Source organism: Eleginops maclovinus, chromosome 10 (genome assembly GCF_036324505.1).
Source record: "Eleginops maclovinus isolate JMC-PN-2008 ecotype Puerto Natales chromosome 10, JC_Emac_rtc_rv5, whole genome shotgun sequence".
In the NCBI taxonomy this organism is placed as follows: Eukaryota; Metazoa; Chordata; class Actinopteri; order Perciformes; family Eleginopidae; genus Eleginops; species Eleginops maclovinus.
Window position 1 is genome coordinate 14,985,305 of NC_086358.1, and position 16,165 is coordinate 15,001,469.

Here is a 16,165-nt window from a genome sequence, read left to right on the forward strand (position 1 = left end):
AATCCACATATATTGTTTTGGTTAGGTAGTGAGTGTTGGAGATATTGGCATGGAGATGTCTATCTTCTCTTAAATATAATTGAACTAAATGGCAGTCGGCGTACGTTGCTCAAAGCTCCAGAGGGACAGTTTTCTTTGTAGTGAACTACGTGGGTTGATGCATACTTCTAATTTGTGTGGTGATGTGTTTGGCTTAAGTAGTTCTTAAGAACAAAAATATAGTTCTACATGAATCTGCTCACTAGGCAGGTCTGTTGATTCTTCTGATTAACCGGCTCATGATTTCTGGAGAGAGAAATTACTGCTGAGTTATTTTAAAATGCCACCTAGTTCCAGAGAAGGTAGTTCCAACATTTTGGCACTAACACCAAAACAATGTAGAGGGAGAAATGGTATTTTTGGTTTTTGGGGTGAACTTTCCTAAAGCTAAAGAACGTTGGGAAACGTCATGAGAAGATGATTTATGTGTGCAAGATGTGGATGTGTGTGTGAGAATGACGGCTGCGTTTGACAGTGGTGAGTGGAAAAAAACGGATGGTTGGACGGATGGATGGCAGGATTCACAATGTGAGAAGTTTCCACACAACATGTTCTGACAGTCCCGCCTGCTTCCTATTAATTATATTCAACAACAAACATACCCAGTAGTGTGTAGGCTGTACTCTCTTTGTGACATAGCTTAGCATTTGTGTCATGTTCGACACAGCCCTGCCTACCTGGGCCTACCTTTCTGTGTTCAGTACCCCCCCACCTCCCCCTCCACTTCCCCCGCTATATCCAAAGTTTTGTACAAATGTTTTAAAGTGAATAATTCCCTTTTTATTTTATAATCGTAAATGTTATGTTTTTATAAATATTATTTATTATACAATGTATATATCTGTATGACTGAACTAAGATTATATATTTGAACAACAAAACTGTGTCATGTTCTTTTTTTCTTGCTTTATAACTTCTGTTTAACCAGCCAATTGGGGACGCAAATGCTCAACAACTAGTCTGTTTCATTACCCAATATCGAATTACGCATAATACAAGATGAATAAATCCTAGATTTTGTTCACTTCTGCCTCCATCTTGACCGTAAAGGAGCCAGGAAGGACAATTTAGAAAAATCTACCATACAAATATTTGAATTAATTTTTGATAAAAACTACTGTGTTCAAGAAAATGACTGAGCGTCTTCACAAACGGACACTTTTATTTTATTAAGAGACACATTGTTATTTGTTTTTTGGGGGATTTGTTAACAATAAAATAGTCCTTTGCCTAAAAAACGACCTCCACTGCAGCCTACAGACCCGCTGCAGTAGCTACTGTGTAAAAGGGTAACTGTGTTTACTTGTTGAGCTGAGCAGTAATTGCACAACATAGAGGCTGTGGAGGTTAACCGCAAATCTTTGAGAAGGCTCAACTCATTCCGAGATGTCACATTTCTCATAATTAAATGATAATTATGACAGATCATGATTATAAAGACCTCTTTATGATTTCAACATGTCTTCATTATGAGAGGAACACTTGATAATTAAAACAACTGGGGGTACATTGTTTTCTTTCTTCTTGTGTGGCCTATGGGTTTACATAATGACTGGTAAATTGAGAGAGGTTTAGGAAGAGGACTAAGTATTATTTAATTATTATTTAAGATGCACACCACTTTCTACATTAATCAATCAATCAATTAATCATTTGGAATAAAAGTTGCCAGAACAAAGTGATAATAACTATCCAGGTTTCTCTGAGTCTAAGATAATGTGTTTAAATGTCTTGTTTTGTCACAACAAAACCCAAAGACATAATGTTTAATATTATATAAAACAGATTAAAGCAGGAAATCTCTGATTTTGAGGGTCTGAAAACACGATGTAATGCTAATTTTCAGGTTCATATTTGTAATTTGTGCCTCAACTGGGACAAGTCTCCATGCTTTAATGCTCAAAAAGCTCTTTATTTTTCTCTTTTCCCCCTCTGTCTGAAACCAGAGCACAGTCTGCTCTGATTGGTTAGCTGGCCGGCTCTGTTGTGATTTGTCAACAGCTTAGACCCCTTACCCTATCAGAAAGAATGTGTTGGAGCGCTATCCACTGAAGCGCAAGTGTTACGTAGTGATGTCACTATATCACAGAGGTAAATAAAGTAGTGCGTTGGAGGTGTTTCAGGAAGGGGGGGGGTAAGTGTGTGGAAGAGCAACTCCTTCTGGTGTGACATTTGGGATTTTAGCCTTTGCAGACCATTTACAAACACACAAACCTATAGATCACACCACAGGACAGGGAAACCCCCAAAAGCATTATAGGACCCCTTTAACAATTATTTTTCTGTAAATAGACTACGGGTTGCAGCTCTTTTTAGGATCAAAACCTAAATAAACACCAAAACATTGGTGACAACTACAAATGCACACCCCAACTTTAGCATGGAAACACAACTTATAGCAGAATTAGCCCCCTGTTGCAAAGTAACTTCATTTTTAGTATTTGCTGGTCATTCATTTCATCATTAATGCCAAATACTACAGTATCTTGTTAGTAATAGAATTAATTTATTCATAAAATATAAAGGTCACACACAAGCAGATACATAACATGATAAGAATAAAGTGAGCTCTTTAAGTCATGGATATCCTGGAATGATCAATCTGTGCATTCAAATAAGGCCACCATTAAACAGTTCTGAGTAGTGTTTGTGCATGCACTTGCCATAGAGACATATCTTTTGCCTGGACTCTTTTACATATCAAATCCTGATGGAGTGCGAGGCATGACAGATTACAGCATTAGTTTTCTGCAAATGCAATATACACAGATATACACAGATACAACAAACACAGCTCATGTCTCTTATTTCACATGCTCACATAGCGCTGGAGAAGAGGAGGATGCTGCTGCAGTGCAGAGGAGTGAAGCTCAGAGCTTCAGGGATGGGAGGGAAGGATGCAGAGAGAGAGATGGAAACTATCTCTCGCCTGCTTCCTCCTGCCAGCCTCTCTCAGGCTTCCGTTCCTCAGCAACTGAGTGATCAGAGACGAATAAAAGTGAGAAGAGACAGGCAAGCTGCCACAGGAGAGCACCTGTCTGGTCGACCTATTTTTAGGCACGACGCGGCGCACTAGCTATACCATAAGTCTCTGAGGCTGCAGTGAGAAGCAAAGTGTAGGCTTGCAAGTTGAAAAGGTGTTCAAGTTTTTCTTCCTCATCCTCACCCTAGGCAGCCTGTTCTCGGGCTGAATCTCACAAGGCAGGATTAGCAAGTAAGCCAGATAACTTTAGAAAGAGAACATCTCTGCCATTTTCAACATGTAGAAATAGGAGATAGGTTTTTACAGTTATTTAAAGAACTTTCTTATCCTATTTTGTGAAATTCCCCCGTTGACAGTGCTGCAGAATGCGCTTATACTCGCTGTATCTTCACTACAGTCTACGGCCGCTCAGAGACATCACGAAAATAAAACCGTAAAGGAAAAGTTTGAGAAACATGTACTTTGGTGCCAAGAGTTTGCAGCTGGTTAGCTTAGCTTAGCATTAATATTGATTGGTATTTAAATATGTTTAATCCATACAGAAATAGAAGTGTAAAAGCGACTGCTGGAGTTGCAGATCTAGTCCCACGTATAAGCGTTATTTTAACCGCAGGCTACGACTCTACTCGTTTCAACTTGGTATGACTCACCACATTTTATTTTCCACTGCAGATAATATGACTGAGTGTAGGCGGGGCGATCAGCTGTTCGTTGTAACAATGCCAATGGGCGTAAACAGGAGACTTGCTAAATCCGTTCATCTGCAACCAACCCTGGAGTGCCCGCACTTCCAAATATGTAAGGTGTGTTTTTGCCAGCTACCATTTATTTGTAATCTTGGTTAAGTGAAATATGGAAAATGCAAACACCATTGATGGTAGCTCGCTTTAAAAAAACCTATATTTGTGTAGGATGTCGCCTGACATAAGATTTTAACCGACCAACCAGTGGTCTGCAGTTTTTTGATATTGGTGGCTTGGAACCAGGGCTGAGTTGATAGTGAAAAATGTCAGTAGCTCCCCACAATATACACACAGGTTTGTTTTCATTCTTTACCTTTTGTATGATAGGCTGATCAGGTGCTAAGCTACATGCGGCTAGGTGTTACTTTGCACTTACCATAAATACAAGACTAGCATTACCTTTCTCAATCCAACACTGAGCAAGAAAGCAGATAAGTGTATCTTCCAAAATGTTGATCTATTAAGGCAGTTCTGTGATTCTAATGTGTGACAAAAATACTACTACTTTTATGTATGAAATGCAAAAAGCAACATCTTATAATCTGAAACACAAAATGACATCTATACATAAAATTTAATTTAAAAAAAAGGTAGATTACTCGCACAATTACCCATAACAGTGAGATGTATTTATACAGTGACAACAATAGCTCACACATTTTAATGAGGCTAACATTTTGCTAGCCTTTATTACTCTTTGATTTCTGCTTTAATCAACTTGTAAACAGTTGATTTGATGCAAGAAATCCAACGTTAAGGGAATAGACTTCTAAACAAAACCCCCAGTTGACAGATTTTCACACTAGCTCTCTTCCCACTGGACAGGAAATGATGAGCGTGTAGCCTGATGCAGCCCCTGCAGTCTTACCGTTGAAGGATGCCTCTTTTTCACTATGTGGCTCCGCTGAGTCTAGATTGCCACAAACTTATCAGAACCCAGTCTGCAGGGAAAAGGGGACAAAATGTCTATAATTAATCACACTTGCTACTAGATCAAAATGTAAATATTTTGTGCTTCCAATTTTTCCCTTGTCTGCTCTATTCGAGCAGTAAAAGTGTGAGTGTTCAGTGTCACAGATGATCACATATACTAAGTAGTCGATGTGGAAACAGGAGAAGAATACTTACGCTCCTTCTTCCCTCAGTAGACTCATGAACTTGCTCACTCTGTAGCCAGAATCCACCTGAAAAACAGACATTACTTCTTATTAATTTAATTCCATAAAAGGTACATTTGCTAACAAGCATCTATTTGATTCAGTATTCAGAAGCAAGGTGTTGAAACATGAGCGTGCAGGTCCTGGAGTTCAAGCTGACGTTTGTACAAACGGGATCGTGGAGAAGGGGAGGGGGAGAGGAAGTAAAATTAATGGCAACCTATGCAATAACTTACAGTACGTCTGGAATCGCCTGTAGCTACTAGAGTTAAGACATGAGAGCAGTCACATGCATCGGAATGAGAGGAAAAAAGATAAAGAGAAGACAGACTTTCAGTGTGTGTGTAGATGTTTGCTGCATGTCTCGGCAAACACAGGTTCATACTTCTTCAGGCTCACGGTGGGGTGTGGGGGGGTATGGGGGTTTGCAGAACATGGCTGCATTTGTGCATACCACAGCAATTACACAGCATCCAGCCTCAACAAACAGGCGGTACACATCATCAACATACCACAGACACACAGTCAGGGCGAGAAATGAACACAGTGAGATTCAGGTCACTGCTGCACGTCTGCTACCTGTTTGGGTTAACATACTGTTTGTTTTCATCTTGATGTTGTTGATGCTGATTTTTTAAGATGAAATGGCATCATCGGACACAATATTCTTTTTCTTGGGAGCTGTGCAGCAGAAACACGGCCTCTTTGGATCATGCAGTTAGAATTTAATGTAACACTTCAGGCTTTTATGTCTGCTCAAGATCAAACTACACATTTTTTAAAAGCTTTTAGGAAAACTTCAGCAATATAAAACTACACTTCTATGCAATTTGGGGATTTGTTAGAAAGCATTTTAAATCTATGTGTGAAAAGTCCAAAACATTTAACTTTTAGTCCCTGATAAAACTAAATATCACTAAATCCAACAACTCCCATAATAACTGTGCTGCATTTTGTGTTAGACTCTCGCCAATAGGCCCATATCTTTTAAACTCTATACCCCCAGACTTTCTGTTATTATGGGAAACCTCCCAGCCCGAGCAGAGATGACCCTTATGACTTCACTGGGACTTTATCAAGGTTAGTTTCTCAGATTTGAATCAGCTCTTTATTAGCCATAGGCACAGACACTCCTCACCTAAAAGCAGGCATAGGCAGTATGTTTATGCCTTCAGTGGTCAATAATTCCCTTAAAGGCTACATTTTATTGTCTAGAGTAGGAAAACAGGGCAATTCTGAGTTGAAGAAGCCTAGTTCTCTCTAGGAAAAATGTAATGATAATATCCTGAAAGGAAATATTCTGCCTATCCCAACTTTAAGCCACGATAAATACAATACTTCAATTTCAGTGGAATCACTCAACTAAAGAGGGAGCTTAATACCATCAAAACATATTTAATGTTGTTGTATAGACTACTATAATAAACAGGTGTTTACTAAAAGCCCTGCGATAACTTCCATTGTCACTAAGCTTCTAGCACCAGATCATTTTGCAAGGTGACCAGTAAACTGACTTTGACATGAAAAACAGCATCTTAGTTCTCCTGATAAACCCATTACATTTTCCCCCAAACTTTAAAGAAATACAGGTTGAGGTGCATTACCTGTGTTGTTAAAGCTCAACAAGGCGGCTTTTTTCAAGCAAAAGAAACAACAAGTTGTTCTGCCTCTCAGGAAGTGATGCATGGCTAACTTTATAGAGAACCAATTGAAATGATTTTCTTTTACATGACAGGGTCAGGGCATTCAACAAGGATTTGTAAGTAAATTATTCAGTTACTTGGAACCCCAAAATAACTTCAGCGCTGTCAACAGTTCTGAGAAACATGCAAACATAACTCTGAAGCCAAACCACCAAATCCCTAAAAACAACTTCAAAGGTTTAGTATACCAACTGCTCTCATCTTCATAGGTTCCAATGTTTTTCTGTGTTTCCACAGTGTCGGCTGGCTTTTAGTGTTACTAAAACCATGAGGTGTGTATGATTGTTCACATTAGTAGCTTCCCTCTGATTCAGAACATGTGCATGTAACTTTGGAAGCTACGCAGAACATGGTTTCATTAACGATGAATGTATTGGAACTCAAGTTCGGAGAAGGGTTTTGTGAACTAGAGAAGTAAAGCATCATTCTGCTCAATAAATCATCAAGAAAGCCACACAGATTGTCCTTCCAGCTAACAGATGACAGTTTATTGTGACGGAGCAGATTCTGTTCACTGTTGAGAGTGCCAACCAGATGTGGAGGAAGAGGAGGGACAGGCAGCACGAGCTCACGGTATGCTATTACCAAAACAATAAAAGAGAAACCAACGTTTTTTCTGTTTCAAAATAAGAAAAGTGTAGGCAGAAACACAAGGAGGCCTTGCCTTTACAGCAGTCCACTTGACCTTGCTATCATCTAACACCACCTGTGCAGCTGCAGCTGGGACAGCTTAACAATATAAGAACATATTCTGGCCAGCAAAACTGTGATTCTTTTTTTTATCGAAATGCTACCATGGTATAAGGTTTACCCTTCCGGCCTCTTAGTTTAGCCTGTAAACAGTCTCTTGTTAGCACAAACATACAGTACAGCTGAGGCTCATGGAAGTGTTATTATTTGACAGGTTCAGAAAACAAAGTAATACTGAAGGAGACATGAATGTATATACAAATGTATGTTTCATAGTAATCCAGTAGTTACTACAAAGGTGTACTTTACTCATATCGCTTTAGGAATAGTGAGGGGTTTACCAAATGTATCAGAATCAATCTTTTGGAAACTATGAAAGTACTGTAGGTACAACATTTCATGACCATCTATCGAATAGTAGTTTTTCTTCCGAATCAAAGTGGTTGACCGTTAGAATGACATCGCCATCAGTACGACTAACAAGCGCATAAGCAAACTACAGTATTTCTCTCACCTGAATGGACATTTCAATCAGCATGAGCAGCTTTTTGACGCCGATCCACAGAGTTGTGTCCTTCACACGTTTGGCTATGTCGGCCCGCTCTGCGTCCTGAAAACTGCCCAGCAGCTGTGGAGGAGACAAAGAAGGAAGAGCATGGGATTAAATTAGGTTCATTCATTTTGTATTGCTAAATTATTTCAAGTCTAAAAAATAATTTCAGGCTACACAACTTCAAAAATCAGCAATAGGGAGTCAACATGGGAGTAATGCACATCAAAGGATCTGAACAAACATGATTAAAGCCTTTACTCAAAGAAAATGTCAGGTTTAATTAATACTTGGGGATTTAAAAGTGCCACTGCATATATTCAATGTGATGTGTGTGTGTTTCTGTTTTGGAGTGTATGTGTGTTACCTCCAGGGCTTCAACCAGCTGCTCCCCCCTCGAGATGTTGGGAATGTGGATGGTGGTGCTGAAAGCATCCAGCATCTCCATCTCCTGCAGCACGTCTTTACGACTTGTGGTGCCGATGATCAGAAGCTTGCGGCCCTGAAAGAGAAGCAGACAGGGGCTCAGACTGCTATTCGGTTATTTAACGGTTCATTTGTTTAGATCAGACCTGCATTCCTCTTAATAGTCGGAAGACTCAAAAATAAAAGCAAGTATTATGGATATTTTTTCTTAATTTGAAAAAAGTTTGTTCTTGCTTTTCTCCCAATTGGCTCCAAGGGTTTGATTGACATATGGTTCATCCAATCACCTGCCAAACATTGTTTTGATGTACTCTGCTCTTTCCCAAAGGTTTGGATAGTTCCCTATGACGGTTCTGTGTAACGAACCATCTAGAGCGTCAGGTTACTGATTTTGGGATGAAGGTTGACAGTGTTCATGGCCTTAAGCCACAACAAGAGCTCAGAGAATAGAAAATAACATGAGACTGGAGAGGACAGAGCACAAACACCACGGGAGACAACAGTAGAGCGGCGAAGAAAGAAGAGTAGCGACGGAAAATGTGGCTCCACTAAGCCGACAAGTTGGAGAAGGACCAGGGGAAGACGACGAAGGACGAGAGGCAGAGCAGTGGCGAGTAGACAGGGGGATTATGGCTGCCGGCTGCCCCCCCATGGCGTGGGGGGTTGTGATACTGCATGCAGATGAGGTGCCACACAGGCGGCGGTGCTGCCAGGTCCTGGCTCTCTCACAGAGCTCATTCTCCTCCCTGTCCCCCTGGCCTCCCCCGGCCCCAGGCACCCCGCTGGGCTCAGGGCTTTACAACCCCAGAGGAGCACTGCAGCCAGGCATTCAACAGCCGGCCCCGCGCCACTTCTCATGCACATGCAGCCATATAGTGGGCTCTACTCTCATTCACAAACCCATCAACAACAGACACTAACTACAAGCAAAGGAACTATGAGAAATGGGTCTCTACCACCACCATTCACTGTGAGCACAACAGGCCCGAGCAAAACACTCGCTTAATAACCATACACTCACACACACAGGCGCTCATACACATGCCAGTCGCAACCAAAGACCTCCAACAATTCCTCTCAAGACTCTGCGCTGGCATCCAACAGATCTGCTGCCCTCTCTCTGCCACCTCAGGACTAGCATCCCCCACAGAGAGCATGCTACAGATAAATATCACACCAGTGAGTGTGTTACCTTTGGAGGAGTTTTCTTCAGCAGCACCAGTAAGGCTTGTAACACCAGGTTGGAGAAACGAGGGCCAATTGGGACGTAGTCTGAGGACACAGATTAGACATTTTAGATTCACACTTTGGTATCGATTCACTCAAAACGTTTGGTATGCATTGACTTGTTGTAGAGTGACTCTCTGATTGGTCCTGACTGGTGTCTTACCTAACAAACGCTCAATGTCATCCACTACCACACAGCTCAGCTGGGACTTGTAGGCATCTTCAAATATCTATCACAGGGAATACAAATACAAAACAGGTTCAGATCAAAGCAGAAATAGGCACACAGCTTAATGCATAACCCCAAAATACTGACATGTTTTTCATTTTAAAATGTCTTCTGTTTCTTAAGTCTTATTTCAATTTTAGTGATACTTGTCATGCGTTCAAGCAATGAAGGCATTACATTGAGTTACAGATGAATCAATACTAAAAATACATTTCCCACATTGCTTATACTTTCTGTACAAATCACAAAAATGTCTAGACCTAGAGATGCATCAATGCAAATTCACTACACACACAAAGTCCACTCATCCAGCAAATTGGGCCAGAGAGGTATCCCAGTTTGGTACACTAAGCAGATTATCAATGTTAATCAGAAGACGCATCCAGACTTTTTTTGCTATTTTTCTTGTGTTTTCTATATTCAAAGGCTTCTTTTAAGTTGCCAAGTGTTACCTTTTTGATGGCCTGGCATTTGGCGATCTCAGAGTGTCCGATCATCTTGTCAGGGGAGCAGATCTTGATGAAGGGGAACTGGGATTCTTCAGCAATCTTAGCAGCCAGAGCTGTTTTCCCGCTGTTAGGTGGGCCTGAGGGAGACAGAAATCACTGATCAGCTGTGTGTAGAAACTTGAATAATTTGGCTGAGGTGCAGTTTTTAATTAAGAGCCTTTAAGTTTGTTGTATACTGACTGTAGATGTTACATGAGGTTATCATTTGGAGCCCTACCCTCCAGCAGCACAGACACCAGAGGTGTGCGCTCGCTGTTCTTTGTCTGCTGCACCAGTAGCTCCCCGTCCTCTAGCACCGCCGACACCGGGTCGCCCCATCGGATTATCCCGTTCATGATGTAGCTTGCGTAGTCCTCTTGATTGGTACCAAACGCCTGAACAGGAAAAGAGTTTTATGTATCAACACAGGAAATACAACCAGATCAATCTTTATCTTTACTGAATGAGGGTTGAGGCCCAATTGAAATAATACAGTTTTATAGTGGAATGTAGGGAGGGTGAATTGTTTGTTATGAACATTGGGTTATTCGTTTCACACGGCTGTAAATGTCACATTATGTAACATGTATTTGTTTTCAACATAAAAAGAAGGATACAGGCGGTGATGAGCCACTTACAGGTTTGATGTCGTTATTCAGAGAGCCCAGGAAGTCCAATCTGCTGACCTGCAGTTTCTCTGCCGTCTCCAGGTTTATCTCCACTGTGTTACTGGCCTGCAACAAACCACACACATACACAAACACAACACAAGTTGAGCGACAGCTGATAATGACTTACTTTCATTCCTAGATGAACTCCACGGCCCTCGCTAATGAAATCCATTACATGAAGTATTGCACATTTAGATTGCACAATGTGTCAGGAGACAATGTACTCCCTCAGAGCAGAAAGGTCAGAGCGAGAGGAGGGAGGGAGGAAACACTGTTTAGAGGAGTGAAGAGAAGCGTCACAGCCTTCAGACATGTGTAAGGCCCTTGTCTGTTAGTTATCAACACCCTCTAATATCTGCTGCTCCGTGTGTTTGTGTGGAGGGAGGAACACTTAACAGATGAGAAATTCACCTTATCAGTGCAGATTTGAGCCTATGCACCTGATAAAACACTTGAGTGAGGACAAACACACATAGACACACCAGGATGGCTAGTTATACCGGTAATACACAGCAGTTTACCATTCCTGCACTGTACAAATAAGATATGGCATTACTTCTCTGACTGCTTTCTGATATTTTTTTATAGATTTCTTACAGAATAATTTTAAAACACAGACAGCCAGAGTAATTGATAGTACTCACTCACAGAACTGTTCTGTGGCAATCATCGAAAGTTAACGGACATTGACTCACAAATAAATAGAGTATAACTGTTTGCAGTAAAATAATTAATGTCCCCAAAGGACTCTGACCTTGATGTGTCTGTTCATGGCAGTGGACTGTGCGGCCCTGACCAGGCCCTCCAGCTCGGCACCGCTGTAGTTCTTTGTCTCCACCGCTAGCTCCTTAACGTCGACGTCAGCGGCCAGCAGTTCATTCTGACGCATCCTCGCCGTGTGGATTTGCAGGATCTGAATGCGGCCCTTCTCATCAGGTAATCCTGGAAGGAGAGACAGGAAATGAGGGACTTATAGCTTCAACAACAAAAAAAGTGAATAGCTCAAACTAACTGGACATAAATCGTGAGTATTTTCGTATTGTTGAATACAATTGCAAAGTGTTCTATGACTAGATCATCCACTGCAGACATAATACACAGAAAGCAGCTGTATCTGATGCAGTTTATCAGACCTTGCAAAGTGAAGCGATGTGTGAAGTAAACCCAAACTTTAAGGGTTTTTTTTTTGATACTCTCAAACTGAGAAATTTAAGAGAAGTTGGTATTTTTGTATCTGTATTTTTCTACTACTTTAATCTGAGAGAAAATGTGAGAATTTGATCATAAATATACAAGTTTAATCTTAAAAATCTATCCCCAACCCCAGCTCCATATCATTATTTTTATTAGGAACGTTTGGCCCTGAAATGCCATTTTAAAAACCTTAGTTTTTGTCATTATTACGTTTTTATTCCCCTATAAAGTCTACTAAGATAAAATGAATGGATGTAACATTAAAAAGTAAAACCTTTTCAGTGCTCTCTTCACTTCACTTCACTTACCAATCTCCATCTTCACCTCCAATCTTCCAGGTCTCAACAAGGCGTCATCTATCAGGTCAGGCCTGTTGGTCATACCTGAGGGAAGGACAGATGGATGGTTAGTGGAAACACGAGAAAGCAGAAGAAACAGATAAATGAGAGTTGAGAAGGTGTGTGTTTTTTTGAGTGTGAGCACCTATGACCAGGATGTTGTTGAGCTGCTCCACTCCGTCTATCTTGGACAGCAGCTGGTTGACCACGGTGTCGTGGACGCCAGTGCTGCCTGCCATGCTGCCACGTTGTTTACAGATGGCATCAATCTCATCAAATATGATGATGTGAAGCCCGCTGTTCGCTCCGAGCTGTGCAGCAAAGAGAGGAGGAGGAAAATGAATGACAGGAAGAAGGAGGTGTTATTGAGTCAATTTTTAGTAAGTGCCGTTTAGTGTTGTCTGAAACCACATTCTTATACATGTACTAATGCACTTACATTTTCTTTGCTTTACAACACATCCTTATGTTCTGAGTAATGTGAAAATTACTTCTGTATGAGTAAAAATCCATTGAATTTCCAAAACGTTTTGGCAGTTAGAGCCAAAGCGATAACTACAGAAACAGAAGGCTAATCAAAACCATCTACTGGCACTCCTTACAAATACAGAAATGCATTTTTAAACAGTCATCTTTTTCAATGACTTGCTTTCTTGCATCCTGACCTGAGAATCCACAGTGACCCTCAGGAGAGAGACAGATGGAAGAAGGGAGAGAGCAGCAGGGTGGGGGGTTATCCCTCGATCTACAGACCTGTCAGTCTCAGCCGTAGCATTTAAAGCAGGTGTGGAGCTGTCCTTATTACACACTGGATGGTGTGTGTGAGTGTGTGTGTCTGTGTGTGTAGCTATGTCTAATAGGAGGTCAAAGACAGCCCAGCCCCTCATTAAGTGGTGAAGAGTGAGGCTCGATGGGAGTGTCTCCCCATCCAAACACACCATCACTGCTGGGTTTCAGTACAAAACTGCCACCCCCTCCCTACGAACACACACACAGAAACACACCAGAACTTTACCAAAGTTATTACAGCTATGTCTGGCTAAAGGGCAGATCTTTCCACTCCTGGAGAAATTAGTTTTTTTTGTTTAGATAGCAATGCTTATCTGTGTTTCATTAGAATAAAGAGAGAATACTGTTCCAGGGTACGTGTCAAACTCATTACCGGGGTCACCCAAGGCTCCGTCCTGGGTCCGCTTCTTCTTGTCTCTGTACACTTATTCGCGCTCATGACTTTTACTACCACAGGGCTCGGTCCTGGGCCCCCTTTGTTTTGTCCCTGAACTAACTCTGTCTTTTCCCTAACACCAATATGTTCGAAGCCAGCTGAGCTTGTCTGGCTAACATATCCTGGAAGTGTAAACATCACTTGTTTGCTATCCTGGCTCCAAAATGGCAAAATAAATAAATACATTTATAGTTTGAAAGGTTTGACTTATTTGAAGCCATTCAAAAGCCATCAAATTGCTTTGGATTAAAGCATCATCACAATGAAAGTGAAATTCTTATTTGATAATAAATAACGCACTACAGGTCATTTATGAACACCAAAATGTGGGTTTACTATTTTTTTGCCACTTGGGTTCATCTATTCTTTAGCGCATGAGAGATATATAGTGTAATGTGTCCTCCTCCTCACCCTCTTCTGTTCGTCCTCTGCGTCTGCAAACAGCTTCCTGATGTTGGCTTCAGACTCTCCAACGTACTTGTTGAGGATCTCGGGGCCGTTGACGATCTTCGGCTCCCGGGCCTTAAGCATGTTTCCAATCTGTCGTGCCATCAGGGTTTTGCCGCAGCCTGGGGGTCCATACAGCAGGATACCCTTCACATGCTTACAGCCTAGAGACAGACAGACACACACACACACACACACACACACACACACACACACACACACACACACACACACACACACACACACAACACACACACACACCAAGGGAGAGAGGAATGGAAGTCAAACTGAGTGTGTATACTCATACACACACACGACATGTCTCTAACAGCTATATAGCTCAAATTATTGCTACTGTAGGACAAGTTTGTTGATATATACACAGTATATATAGAGCAGGTGAGTGCTGGGACATAACAGCACGTTATATAAAAAGTAACAATGAAGGAAAAAAAGAAAGACACAGGTATCCAATCCATACTCCCTACAGCAGTGAGTGATGAAAACAACCTAAATCGGAATTCTTGTAACGGGTTAATCAAGCAACCAAAACAGGAGTTTATAAAAAAGTTTGCATTAAGAATCCAGAACACGATTTTTTCACAAGGTAGCATAATCTGGAGAGTTTCTCAAGCTATTCTCATCACTACGGACTTCTTTTGTTTAATTCCTCCTCCCTAAAGATCAAGCTCTCCACTCAAATAACTTCACAGTGTAGGTCTGTTAATGGCCTTTTGCACCTGCTTTAATGACATTTAGCCCAGACTAATTGCGAGGCCCAAGATAGCTATCTGAGCTGCCATTTGGGCCTGCTGAAGGAGAAGCAGGCAGGATGACAGACAGGTGGGGGTGGAGGTGGGCTAAAAGATATGTGGTTGTGTTTGGGAGAGAAAGCACTGAAGCTTCTGTCTGTCTGCTTCACCTCTCTGGGGAGCAAAGGGGAGACAAGGTGAAGCTCTCAAAACGTTTGCTCCGCCGCACACGCGAAATGTGCAGCATACACACACGCACGCCACCTCTCCGTCAGCACCCGTTCCCCCCCGCCCGCCAATTACAGCTTTACCTTTAGCTGGACGCTATATCAGGGCATGCCATCTCATTACAGCAGCCAGCTGGCCACAGCCAAAGGCCGACTGCTGCACACAAGCGGCCGGCTAAAGGTCAGCTCACACACTGCTGGACGCTGCCACAGGCCCCGGGCGCTGTGTGTATGTGCACCAGATTTAAGTAGTGTGTGTGTGTGTGTGTGTGTGTGTGTGTGTGTGTGTGTGTGTGTGTGTGTGTGTGTGTGTGTGTGTGTGTTTGCCAAGCTCAGAAGTCTTTACAACAGGTTTTCACAAGACTTTAGGAGCAAGGATTAGAACAGATGTGATTGTCTGTGTGGGAAAGGAGGGTTTTTTGTGTGTATGAGTCACAAAGAAGACTACCTGACGGACTTCGCAAAGTGAATCACCACAGTAATCTGACAGCTGTCAAAGAACTATTAATGAGTATGAGCAGGGATCACCGGCAGGGTTTTTACTTATGGTCGAGTGACAACAATCTGCCTATTGTTGCTTGTTGAGTTTCACTGATTCGGGCAAAGATTCACTCCTTAAAGTAATAATTCATAGTTTGGTTTGCCGTAATGTTGGTGGAAGGATTAACCACAAGCTAAATATAATAACTGAAAACAGTGATTATTTTGTTGGCAGGTATAACTAATCTTGTGAAGAGACAACAGTGTTTCTCACAACTTAACTACTGTGTGGTTGCTCTGCTCCTTGCAGCTGTTATAAAAAAGCATGCTGAGGTAATAACCACATCAATTATACATTAGTTTTGTACCTAAAGAGTAAGGTCACCCCAAAATTAAAAATAAACATTTTTTCCTCTTAGAGGTGTATTATGTTTTGTGAAACTATATCAATTCTCAAAAATATGCTTTGTATATTTGAATTGCTTTTTTATGTTGGGTATTCCAGTGACTGGTAAAAAAATGCAAAAAAAGGAAACATTTTTACTCAGATTTTATGCATATGGAGGTGTGTTCTTTATACTATGACAGGTTTCCTA

The 16,165-nt window shown here is 41.4% G+C and overlaps 1 protein-coding gene across 2 annotated transcripts in view; it reads right to left on the minus strand.

Moving 5' to 3' along the window:
* Positions 1–16,165, minus strand: part of LOC134870805 (vesicle-fusing ATPase-like) — a 41,922-nt gene that overhangs the window by 11,723 nt on the left and 14,034 nt on the right. Inside the window, exons 9-22 of one of the 2 annotated variants that reach the window (XM_063893233.1) lie at positions 14,075–14,274; positions 12,584–12,749; positions 12,409–12,483; positions 11,661–11,848; positions 10,874–10,969; positions 10,474–10,630; positions 10,200–10,333; positions 9,682–9,748; positions 9,484–9,563; positions 8,233–8,367; positions 7,830–7,943; positions 4,894–4,949; positions 4,634–4,706; positions 2,524–3,013 (exon numbers count right to left, since the gene is read on the minus strand). In XM_063893233.1, coding sequence (XP_063749303.1) covers positions 4,676–4,706; positions 4,894–4,949; positions 7,830–7,943; positions 8,233–8,367; positions 9,484–9,563; positions 9,682–9,748; positions 10,200–10,333; positions 10,474–10,630; positions 10,874–10,969; positions 11,661–11,848; positions 12,409–12,483; positions 12,584–12,749; positions 14,075–14,274 — 1,499 coding nt within the window. In that variant the 3' untranslated portion in view covers positions 2,524–3,013; positions 4,634–4,675. Of the gene's footprint in view, positions 1–2,523; positions 3,014–4,633; positions 4,707–4,893; positions 4,950–7,829; positions 7,944–8,232; positions 8,368–9,483; positions 9,564–9,681; positions 9,749–10,199; positions 10,334–10,473; positions 10,631–10,873; positions 10,970–11,660; positions 11,849–12,408; positions 12,484–12,583; positions 12,750–14,074; positions 14,275–16,165 lie in introns of those variants that run through there. The other variant, XM_063893234.1, reaches the window with a different exon arrangement.